The sequence below is a fragment of the Cetorhinus maximus genome, chromosome 8 (assembly GCF_964194155.1).
Source record: "Cetorhinus maximus chromosome 8, sCetMax3.hap1.1, whole genome shotgun sequence".
NCBI lineage: Eukaryota > Metazoa > Chordata > Chondrichthyes > Lamniformes > Cetorhinidae > Cetorhinus > Cetorhinus maximus.
In genome coordinates, this window is record NC_135886.1 from 135,806,779 (window position 1) to 135,818,816 (window position 12,038).

At 44.4% G+C, this 12,038-nt stretch overlaps 1 protein-coding gene across 2 annotated transcripts in view; it reads left to right on the forward strand.

Moving 5' to 3' along the window:
- Nucleotides 1-1,200: 1,200 nt before the first annotated feature.
- Nucleotides 1,201-12,038, forward strand: part of ids (iduronate 2-sulfatase) — a 38,121-nt gene continuing 27,283 nt past the window's right edge. Inside the window, exons 1-3 of one of the 2 annotated variants that reach the window (XM_078547677.1) lie at nucleotides 1,201-1,329; nucleotides 8,705-8,841; nucleotides 10,738-10,915. In XM_078547677.1, the coding sequence (XP_078403803.1) occupies nucleotides 1,218-1,329; nucleotides 8,705-8,841; nucleotides 10,738-10,915 (427 nt within the window). In that variant the 5' untranslated portion in view covers nucleotides 1,201-1,217. Of the gene's footprint in view, nucleotides 1,330-2,102; nucleotides 2,407-8,704; nucleotides 8,842-10,737; nucleotides 10,916-12,038 lie in introns of those variants that run through there. The other variant, XM_078547678.1, reaches the window with a different exon arrangement.

Below are 12,038 nucleotides of genomic sequence, written 5' to 3' on the forward strand. Positions count from 1 at the left end.
TTGAATGGCGGAGCAGACTCGATGGGCCGTCTTGCGGTGCTCTAGTCTCAGGAGGATAAGCAGCCTGGCATGTCTAACGCATAGCAAGTCAAGGCTTGCAATATGGGCTTCAGCGACGCTGTCCTTTCAAACCAAAACGTCTCTGAACGCGCAGCTCCATTGACCAAGTGATTTCACTACAACAACAAAAACAGAATTACCTGGAAAAACTCAGCAGGTCTGGCAGCATCGGTGGAGAAGAAAACAGTTGACGTTTCGAGTCCTCACGACCCTTCGGCAGAACTGAAGTATAGTTAAGAGAGAGGTGAAATATAAGCTGGTCTAAGGTGGGGGGCGGGGGGAGAGAGAAGTTGAGGGTGGGGTGGTTGTGGGGATAGGCAAGCAGTGATAGGTGCAGATAATCAAAAGATGTCACAGACAAAAGGATCAAAGAGGTGTTGAAGGTGGTGATATTATCTAAGAAAAGTGCTAATTAAGAATGGAAGGCAGGACACTCAAGGTACAGCTCTAGTGGGGTTGGGGTGGACAGACTAGCAAAGTATTAGTTGTAGATTTAAAAATAATGGAAAAAGAAGAATCTATATAAATTATTGAAAAAAAAGGGGGGGGGGAAGAAACGGGGTGGGGATGGGGGGAGGGGGAGTTTAAGATCTAAAGTGACATCTTTTGATTATCTGCTCCTATGCTTGCTTATCCCTACAACGACCCCACCCTCAACTTCTCTCTCCCCCCGCCCCCCCACCTTAAACCAGCTTATATTTCACCCCTCTCCTAACTATACTTCAGTTCTGCCGAAGGGTCGTGAGGACTCGAAACGTCAACAGTTTTCTTCTCCACCGATGCTGCCAGACCTGCTGAGTTTTTCCAGGTCATTCTGTTTTTGTTGTTGTGTAAGTGATTTCACTGCCCGGCCAATCGCTGGGGAGCGTGTCAATTTCTGTGGGACTGGCAGCGATGGATGAAATTGACCGCTGTTCAGAGAGAAAAAGAAAAGCTCTGGGCTCCCTCCATTTCCGGTACCCTGGAAACAGCTTGGGTTTGAGTTGAATGACAGGAGACTCCGCCACCTGGGTTCCACCCGAGCGGGGTGGAAGGCGGGACCTTGCCAGCTGGTTGGTTAGGTCGAGATCCGCATTCCGTTTTGCAAGTTTGCTGGACAGCCTGTCCTGGGCGGAATCTCTGCAGTTCAGGGAGGGAGGCTTTCCACGTCGATCGGAATGAGCCGCAAGTGGAGCTTTGCAGAAGCGCTGCTGGCGGTGGCCTTGACCTGTTGTGTTGGTCACGGGCAGCTCGGTGCCGGCGCAGCCCGAGACTTTGTGCGGAGAAAAGGTAGCGGGAGGCATTTTTAATGGGGTGATTTTTCAGGGTGGGTACTGGACCTGGAATCAGACGGCAAATGGAGTTCGTGAGCACGAATACGGACCGGGGTTGGGTGGGCCATCAACAATAAAACATAAGGACATCCCCAATACTTTTCACGAAGTGATTTTGGAGTGTAGCCATTGCTGTCATGTAGGGAACAGGGCAGCCAACAGTAATGTGCAACTGATCAGATGTTCTGTGTTTCTTTTTTTTAGTGACGTTGGTTATTTACCAGGAGAGCTCCTCTGCTTTTGGAAATAGCGTCCTAGCATCTTTCACACCCAATTGGCTAGGGCAGTCCGAGCCATGGTTTAATGGCCCATTCAAAAGAAGGCACTGGCGGCCGTGCAGCACTCCCTCACAGTGTTGGAAGTGTCAGCCTGGATTTTGTGCACAAGCCCTTGGGAGTGCGACTTGAACCAGCACCTGTGCCTCAGAGGCAAGAACATGGGGAAAGCGCACCCTCCTGTCCCTTTTTTAAGAGTATTTTGGGCTATCATTCTGGGAGTCGTACATTGAAACGTACAAGATTCTGAAGGGGCTTGTTTAGGGTAGATGTTGAAAGATTGTTTCCGCTGGTCGGGGACTCTAAAACACAGAGGCACAGTCTCAGGATAAGGGGCTGATCATTTAGGACTGAGATGAAGGGAAATTACTTCACTCAAAGGGTTGTGAGTCTTCGGAATTTTCTACCCCAGATATTTACGGGTGCTTTTAAAAAACATTCATTTTACGGGATGTGGGCTTCTCTGGCCGGGCCAGCATTTATTGCCCATCGCAAATTATCCTTGAGAAGGTGGTGGTGAGCTGCCTTCTTGAACTGCTGCAGTCCCTGTGGTGTAGGTACACCCACAGTGCTGTTAGGGAGGGAGTTCCAGGATTTTGACCCAGTGACAGTGAAGGAATGACGATATATTTCCAAGCCAGGATGGTGATTAGCTTAGAGAGGAATTTCCAGGTGGTGGTGTTCCCATGTGTCTGCTGTCCTTATCCTTCTAGATGGAAGTGGTCATGGGCTTGGAAGGTGCTGCCTAAGGAGCCTTGGTGAATTCCTGCAGTGCACCTTGTAGATGGTACACACTGCTGACACTATTCATTGGTGGTGGAGGGAGTGAATATTTGTGGATGTGGTGCCAATCAAGTCGGCTGCTTTGTACTGGATGGTGTCAAACTTCTTGAGTGTTGTGGGAGCTGCACTCATCCAGTCAAGTGGGGAATATTCCATCACACTCCTGACTTGTGTCTTGTAGATGGTGGACAGGCTTTAGGGAGTCAGGAGGTAAGTTACAGGAGGTAAGGATCCCTAGTCTCTGACCTGCTCTCTAGACACAGTATTTGTACGGCTAGTCCAGTTCAGTTTCTGGTTAATGGTAATCCCCAGGGTGTTGATAGTGGGGGATTCAGTGATGGTAATGCCATTGAATGTCAAAGGATGAGGGTTAGATTCTCTCTTGTTGGAGATGGTCATCGCCTGGCACTTGTGTGGCGTGAATGTTACTTGCCACTTGTCAGCCCAAGCCTGGATATTGTTCAGGTCTTGCTGCATTTAGACATGGATTACTTCAGTATCTGATGAGTCATGAATGGTGTTGACCATTGTGCAATCATCAGCGAATATCCCCACTTCTGACCTTATGACTGAAGGAAGGTCATTGATGAAGCAGCTGAAGATGGTTGGGCCGAGGACACTACCCTGAGGAACTCCTGCGGTGATGTCCAGGAGCTGAGATGACCAACCTCTAACAACCACAACCATCTTCCTTTGTACTAGGTATGACTCCAACCAGTGGAGAGTTTTCCCCCTGATTCCCATTGACTCCAGTTTTGCTAGGGCTCCTTGATGCCACACTCGGTCAAATGCGACTTTGATGTCGAGGGCAGTCACTCTCACTTCACCTCGGGAGTTCAGCTCTCTTGTCCACATTTCAACCAAGGCTGTAATGAGGTCAGAAGCTGACTGGCCCTGGCGGAACCCAAACTGAGCATCAGTGAGCAAGTAATTGCTAAGCAAGTGTTGCCTGATAGCACTGTTTATGACCCCTTCCATCACTTTAGTGCCCCACCATGGGGCTGGGATAGACAGATTTTTGATGTCTCAGGCAATCAAGGGATGTGGGGAGCAGGCGGGAAAGTGGAGTTGAACCCGAGATCAGCCATGAGGTACTGAATGGCCGAGCAGACTCGATGCCACATAGGCCACAGAGTCTACTCCTGCTCCTATTTTTTTATGTTCTTGTGTTTCTTGTGTTCTGCAAAGCCAGAGAGAACCAGGGTTTTGCTATAATAATGCTCCCTTATTAAAATCGGTGTTTGAGTTGTGTATTCCGGCAGCTTAAGTTGGCAAGTTGTCAGACGTAGAGAATAAGGAGTTTTAATTATGAAGTATCGCACAGTATTTACAGCACAGAAATAGGTCATTTATCCAATTAGAGTCATACTTATGTTTGTGTTCCACATGAGTTTCCACTCACTTCATCTCACCCTATCAGCATATCTTCCTACTCCTTTCTTCCTCATGCGCTTTTTAAACTTCCCTTTAAATGCATTTATATTCTTCACCTCAACCACTCCTTGTGGTAGCAAGTTCCACTCTCTTGGTAAAGAAATTATTTGGTTTAATATTCTTTGAACTCATTCCCATTCCCCTCTGTTTAAACCCAAGCCCTGCCTTTGCCAATCCAAAGTAATCCGCATGGAAAAAGAATGGTGTTTAGAGCTTGCAAGAGATCGGATCCAAAAGTTGGTTATTTACTGTGCTGTTTATCACGAGCTACATGGAGAAATGTGGTTCTGCATTTTAAGAGAAAGAGTCTGGACTGACTGAGTGTAGCTCTGGTTTCTGACTTAAATGGACATCACCGTTCATGACCCAAGACAGTGAGTATTGTTGATAGGATGGAGGGAGAAGAGAGAGAGAGAGAAAGAGAGAGAGAGAGGCTGTATCAAAATATTAAGGGACAAATGAGGGTAGATAGAGAGAAACTATTCCCACTGGTTGGGGAGCCTCGGGCTAGGGCATGTAGCCCAAAAATTAGAGATGACTTTTCAGGAGTGAAGTTAGGAAACATTTCTACATCGAAAGAAGTTTGGAACTCTTGACTATACTATATCAACTGTTAATTTTATATCTGAGATTGATAGACCATTGTTATTCAAATGTATTAAGGGATATCGGGCCAAGGTGGGTAACTGGAGTTAATCATAGATTAGCCACGACCTCATTGAATTGTGCAACAGGCTTGAGGGACTGAATGGCTTCACGTTCCTGTTTCTAACTGTGGTTGGTCCTTGTAGCAATTATAGTATTGATAAATGCAGAACTGTGGCTTTAAAAATAATCCTGTATTGTAAAATCACATGATCTGTATAAACCAATCAGTTTGTAGCATGGGGAGTCTCTAGGAGGGAGTTCCTCTTTAGTCATAGAGCTTGATGCATGCATGTAGCTGCTGCTGCTACCTTGTAAATAAAGTTTAATTTTTACCACCAAGAAAAGTTGCCTGGAAAATCAACTCTACCACAATCCTATAATTAACACCGATACAATTATAATGGAGGTTACTGAATGATGAATACGGAATGGGGACTGAGATTCAGTTCACCCCATCCCGCCCCACTTTCTAACACATTGTGACTGAAACCTGTTTGTTTTATTGACTACTGCTCATTTTATACCCGTTCAGAGTGATGAAGAAAAGAGAAAGACTTAAAAAAAAATTCTGACTCTTCATCTTGCAGATCTTGAAGTAAAAATTCTATTCAAGAAATTCAGCCTATTATTTTCCATTCATTTATGCAGAGCAGGCTCAAAGGCCCAAATGGCCTACTCCTGCTCCTTGTTCCTAAGTTCATAACTGACACAAAAAACCCTTTTGTCAATAAAGAAAAATCTTTGGCAGATGACTTGTTACTGAATTGGGAGAGGCAGTGGTGTACTTCTAATGGTCCTGGACTAGTGATCCAGAGGCCCAGGCTAATACTGTGGGGATATGGGTTCAAATTCCACCAAAGCATAATAAATCTAGAATATAAAACTAGCCTCAGTAATGTTGACCATGACAACTATCACCGATTGTTGTAAAAAAAATCCATCTGGTTCTCTAATGTCCTTTAGAAAAGGAAATCTTCTGTCCTTACCTGGTCTGGCCTTCATGTGACTCTAGATCCACAGAAATGTGGTTGACTCTTAACTGCCCTCTGAGATGACCTAGCAAGCCTCTCAGTTCAGGGGCCATTAGGGATTGGCAACAAATGCTGGCCTTGCCAGTAACACCCACATCCCATGAAAGAATAAAAATAAATGTCTCGGACACCACTATCACCATCCCTGGGCGGCTGCTGCCCCACCAGCAGGACAGACCCAGCAGAGGTGCTGGCATAGTTCCACAGGTGGGAGGAAGTTGCCCTGAGAGTCCTCAACATTGACTTCGGCCCCCATCAAGTCTCATGGCATCAGGTCAAATCTGAAACCTGGGCAAGGAAACCTCCTGCTGATTACCACATACCATCCTCCCTCAGCTGATGAATCAGTGCTCCTCCATATTGAACACCACTTGGAGGAAGCACTGAGAGTGGCAAGAGTACAGAATGTACTCTGGGTGGGGGACTTCAATGTCCATCATCAAGATTGGCTCGGTAGCTCCACTACTGACTGAGCTGGCTGAATCCTAAAGGACATAGCTGCTGGGCTGGCTCTATGGAAGGTGGTGAGGGGACCAACAAGAGGGAAAAACCTACTTGACCTCATCCTCACCAATCTACCTGTCGCAGATGCATCTGTCCATGACAGTATTGGTAGGAGTTGCCACTGCACAGTCCTTGTTGAGACAAAGTCCTGTTTTCACATTGAGGATATCCTCCATCATGTTGTGTGGCACTACCACTATGCTAAATGGGATAGATTTCGAACAGATCTAGCAATTCAAAACTGGGCATCCATGAGGCGCTGTGGGCCATCAGCAGCAGAAGTGTATACAATCACAATCTGTAACCTCATGGTACGTATATCCCCACTCTACCATTACCATCAAACCAGGGGATCAACCCTGGTTCAATGAAAAGTTCAGGAGGGCATGCCAGGAGCAGCACCAAACGTACCTAAAAATGAGATGTAAGTCTGGTGAAACTACAACACAAGACTACTTGCATGCCTAATAGCATAAGTAGCATGCAATAGACAGGGCTAAGTGATCTCACAATCAACGGATCAGATCTGAGCTCTGCAATCCAGCCACATTTAGTCGTGAATGGTGCTGGACAATTTAGCAACTAACTTGACAGGTTGTTTCCCCTTGTGGGAGACTCTAGGACCAGAGAGCGTAATCTCAGAGTAAGGGGTCGCCCCTTTAAGGCAGAGATGAGGAGGAATTTCTTCTCTCAGAGGGTAGTGAATCAGTGGAATTCTTTACCGCAGAGGGCTGTAGAGGCTGGGTCGTTAAGTATATTCAAGGCTGAGACAAACAGATTTTTAATCAGTAAGGGAATCAAGGGTTATGGGAAAAGGCAGGAAAGTGGAGTTGAGGATTATCAGATCAGCCATGATCTCATTGAATGGCGAAGCAAACTCGATGGGCCAAATGGCCCACTTCTGCTCTTACGTTTTATGGTCTTAACCAATTCACCTCTTCAGGAGGTCCTCAGCAACGCAGATGCCAGTCTTCAGCCAATTTGATTTATTCCACATGATATCAAGAAATGGCTGAAGGCACTGGATACTGCAAAGGCTATTGGGCCCTGACAATATTCCGGCAATAGTACTAAAGACTTCTGCTCCAGAACTTGCTGTACCCCTAGCCAAGCTGTTCAGTACAGCTACAACACTTGCATCTACCCAGCAATGTGGAAAATTGCCCAGGTATGTCCTGTCCACAAAAAGCAGGACAAATCCAACCGGGCCGTTTACCCCATTGGTCTACTCTCCATCATCAACAAAGTGATGGAAGATGCTGTTGACAGTGCTATCAAGTGCTTAGCAATAACCTTCTCATTGGTGCTTAGCTTGGGTTCCGCCAGGGCCACTCAGTTCCTGACCTCATTACAGCCTTGGTCCAAACATGGACAAAAGAGCTGAACTCCCGAGTTGAGAGTGCCTGTCCTTGACATCAGTGCAGCATTTGACAGAGTGTGGCATCAAGGAGCCCTCGTAAAACTGGAGTCAATGGGCAAACAGGGGGAAAATTCTCCATTGGTTAGATCATACCTAGCACAAATGAAGATGGTTGTGGTTGTTGGAGGTCAATCATCTCAAAAACTTAACTGAATTAAAAGAGTCATGTATCAGTTACTCTTCTGGCACAGAGAAAACCATTATTTAAATCTGAAGCCAGTCTTTAATCTTCATTTTGCTAGCTATCTGAAATATGAATAGATGCAACACTACATTTCCCAATTTGACACATTCCAAATCTCTGCTTCTGCCGCACTATGATTTTTTACTTCGGTTGTGGAGCAACTGATGCGAAATGGATACAATCAGTAAGAAACAGGTATTTCTCGAAAAATAAACAAATTGCAGGGCTTTGGGGAAAAAGCCAGGGATTGGGACTAACTGGATATTTCTCTCAAAGGGCTGGCACAGGCAAGATAGGCTGAATACTCCCCGTGTGCTGTATGATTCTATGAAAGCCATCACTGTTAGCTTTTGATAGCCTAAAGTGTTATCAGCTGTACACAGTTGGGTTGGGATGACAACTTTTGTGGCCACACCTTTATGTTAAAGTAATATTTGACAGTTTTTCTCACTTTGGATTTAAACTCGTGCATGACATATTGATTAATTGGATATGTCACACACACTGAAACCGACAAATGAGGGATAAAAGAAGCTCCAATTGTTTGAAATCTCAGAAATCTTATTTTTAATCTTTTTTCCGGCACTTTACCAGTTATCAGTCAAGTGGTCTAAATGTGTTCACTTCTCACAACAGCTGGCAGAACTAGCCAATTCTGGTACGGTTAGAGCTGTCCCAGTTCAATATCAACTCATTGAAGAAATTACAGATTGTGTGTCAAAAATTCTATGTGGGTGTTGGTTGTCAAGTTCTATTGACACACTGAAGGTGAAATTGGTCTTCTGTAATAATGCTAAGTGGGAGATAGTAAGGCAGCAGCCCATATTATGAACTGCCCAGTAGGCACCTGTGGCAAAGAAAGTGAATCATCAGCCCGTTTTATGCTAATACTGGAAAGCAATCTTACCCCCATTTCATTATTGCACTCTTCAAAAGTGTTCTCAAAAATTGTTGCTGCTAATCCACTCAGAGTTTTTGATTTGAATTGCTAGATGATCATATTGAGTCCAAGTAACATTAAATTACTAATATTAAACTTTTTCTGCCATCAGGGAAGATGAATGTCCTCTTGATTATTGCTGATGATCTGCGCACTAGTCTGGGATGCTATGGTGATCCGATTGTGAAATCGCCAAACATTGATCAACTTGCCTCAAAGAGTGTTGTTTTCAAAAATGCATTTGCCCAAGTAAGTTTAGTTGCTGTATGTAAAGATGAAGCCCTTTGGCTTGTGTTGGCATTGTATTAGTATAACCTATAATAGAATTACATGGCATAATATGTAAGAAGTGGCCTTTGTCTCAGCTAAGCCTAGTCAGGCCAACTCAACTCATGCTTTAATACTAGTTACCTCTTTTACCACTTAGCTTATTCATAGAGTCATACAGCATAGAAGGAGGTCATTCAGCCAATTATGCCATCTCTTTGAAATAATAAATCTAAACAGTACTGTGGGGTACTAAAAGTGGGGTAATCCACTTTCTCCATAGCCTGGCATTTCTTCCTCCTTCAAACATTTATCCAATTCTCTTTTGAAAATTACTGTTCAGCCTGCTTCCATCACCTTTTTAGTCAGTGCCTTCCAGATTATCATAACTTGCTGCTTAAAGATAATCAAAATATTAATCAACATTTCCCTGTTATCTAAAAAATCTAAACCTGGCTTGGCAGTTATGCATTTAACAGGGCACTGTTGCAATATTTTATTTAAAAATATAAATCCATATCCTTTCCTCTCTGGTGCTCTATGGCTGAGGCTTTCATGTTATATATGTATGTTTGCAGTTTGTATAAACATTACCCTACATTTATCCACATCGCTTGTTCATGTTTAAGCCCAAAGGTTTAAGCTAAAGGTCCAAGTCTATCCAAATGCAATGAATCTCTTTTCTATTCACTAGTTGTCCACATATCAGTCAGGATTGGGAACCCTGGCAGATTTTCCCATCCCTAAACTGTGGATGGTGAAGATAGTTCCATTTTGTCAGCTGTGGCTCAAGAGGCACTCTGTCGCCTCTGTGTCGGAAGGTTATGGGTTCAAGTCCCAACCCAGAGACTTTTAGTTTGTTTTTGGTCATTTATAGCTTCTTCTGTTATTAGCAATCCAGACTGACACTCCAATGCGGCACTGAGGGAACGCTGCATTGCCGGAGGTGCTGTCTTTTGAATGAGACTTAAATATAAGGCTCTGTTTGTTCTCAGGCGGGTATAAAACATCCCATGATGCTATTTCAAAGAAGAGCACAAGTCTTTTCCCAGATGTCTTGGCCAATATTTGTCCCTCAATCAACATGACAAAAACAGTTTATCTGGTCATCATGACATTACTGTTTGTGGGAGTTTGTTCTGTGCAAATTGACTATTGTGATTGCTACATTACGGCAGTAACTACACTTCAAAAATGCTTCATTGGCTATAAAGCGTTTTTTGGATGGCCGGTGGCCATGAGAGGCTCTGTAAACATGCAAGTCTTTCTTTCTCCCTCAAATGAGATCTGCACAGGTGAAAGGCCAAACCTGATTTCTCCTTGCACTCAGAAAGCTGAATGGACGTTTGGGATATGCTTTTACAACAGAAGAGACACACGGACTCGAAACATTAACTCAGTTTCACTCTCCACAGATGCTGCAGACCTGCTGAGTTTTTCCAGCATTTTATGCTTTTATATCTGGAGGGTTTTGAGCCTCTGAGATTTCGCTATGAATGTTGCATTAACAATTACCACGTGGTGAAAAGGGTACTTGTGCTTTTCAATTCCAGCCCTAACTTTCTATGGTGAGTTTAATGGTCAATTAATTGGAAAACTGCAAGTTCTTCAAAATAACAGGGAGGCTGAGATGTGATGCTGTTGGTGCAAAACAAGTGACCGAGCAGTACCTGTGTAAATTAACCAGCAAATTCTGGAGATTTGCAACTTGCCATGTATTTCTTAATCCCCGAATTTGCCCATTAATAAATGAGTCATGCTAACGCACTGTTATTCTTTTTTTCCTGGCCAAATGCTTAAATTTGGAGAAGTTTCTAATACAAGTTTGACGTAAAATTTTAGGATGGCGAGTAACCCTTCTCTTTGTACGTGTTGCAGCAAGCTTTATGTGGGCCCAGCAGGACATCATTTTTGACCAGTCGCAGACCTGATACCACTCGTCTTTATGATCACAATTCTTACTGGAGGGCGCACGCTGGGAACTACACTACACTCCCTCAGTATTTGAAGATGCATGGCTACTTCACCTTGTCAGTGGGAAAGGTCTTTCATCCAGGTAAGATCTCAGCTTCTGCGTAGCACAGGGACCGGAACAGACCATCCAGTCCCTCGACCCCGTTCCACCATTCAATCAGACCATGACCCAGCTCCATTGACCTCCCTGGGTTCGATATCCGTTAAAGTAATAAATCTGGCCTTTTGTGCGGCGATGAGACTTTTTTTTATTGAGGTGATTGAACCAAACACACATTAAAACATTACAAGGCTCAAGCTATAGTCATAATAACAGAATGAAGTGGCCCCATTCTCCCCCCGAGGAGAGATGCTCAACCTGCTCGGGTGTGCTCTTCATTGTAATTCCGTCCTCTCCGATGGATAGCTAACCTGTACTTTTACTGCTTTTATAATCAGCACTAGCTTGACCCTTGAAGCGTGACCTGGTCTCTGCAATGTAAAAACGTCAGGGAAAACCATAGAGTGATACAGCACAGAAATAGGTTGAACTAAAAACAGAAAATGCTGGGAAACCTCAGCAAGTCTGGCAGCATCTGTGGAGAGAACCGCAGAGTTAGTGTTTTGAGCCCAATGTGACTCTCCTTCAAAACTGGAGAGAGGCTTTTATGCTGTTGAAAAAGGTTTGGAGGGACAGGTGCAGCAAAAAAGGTCAGGTATAGGTTGGAGGTCAGGAGAGATTAAATGACAAAAATGTCACGAAACACAAGACATAGGGATTGGTAATGATAGTATTAAAGTCTAAAGCTTTGATCCAGAGTAGGTGTTAATAGCAGAATAAAGCTCTATTGGCTATTAACATCTACTCTGGACCAAAGATTTAGACTTAACTGTTTTATTGCCTGACAGCAAAATGAATCTTAAATATACACGTGGCTCTAATATTTATTGGGATGTGGGTTGGGGAGCATGAGTGGGTAGTTATTGTGGGTGTGGGGGTTGGTGGGGGAGGGTGGAGTGGAGAACCCAGCAGAACTTAATGGGAAGACCTAATTACCATTTTTGGAATCCATTTCCTGGCTGCAAACAGTCAGACTGTGAGGCCAGGGAGTAGTCAAAGCGGGTGGTGGGCTAGTGGGGTGGTCAGGAGAGGTGGGGGGGTTGCTGGGAGGGTAATTGGAGTGGAGTAGTCAGCTCAGTGGGTAGCCGGGAATTTGGGTGGGGTA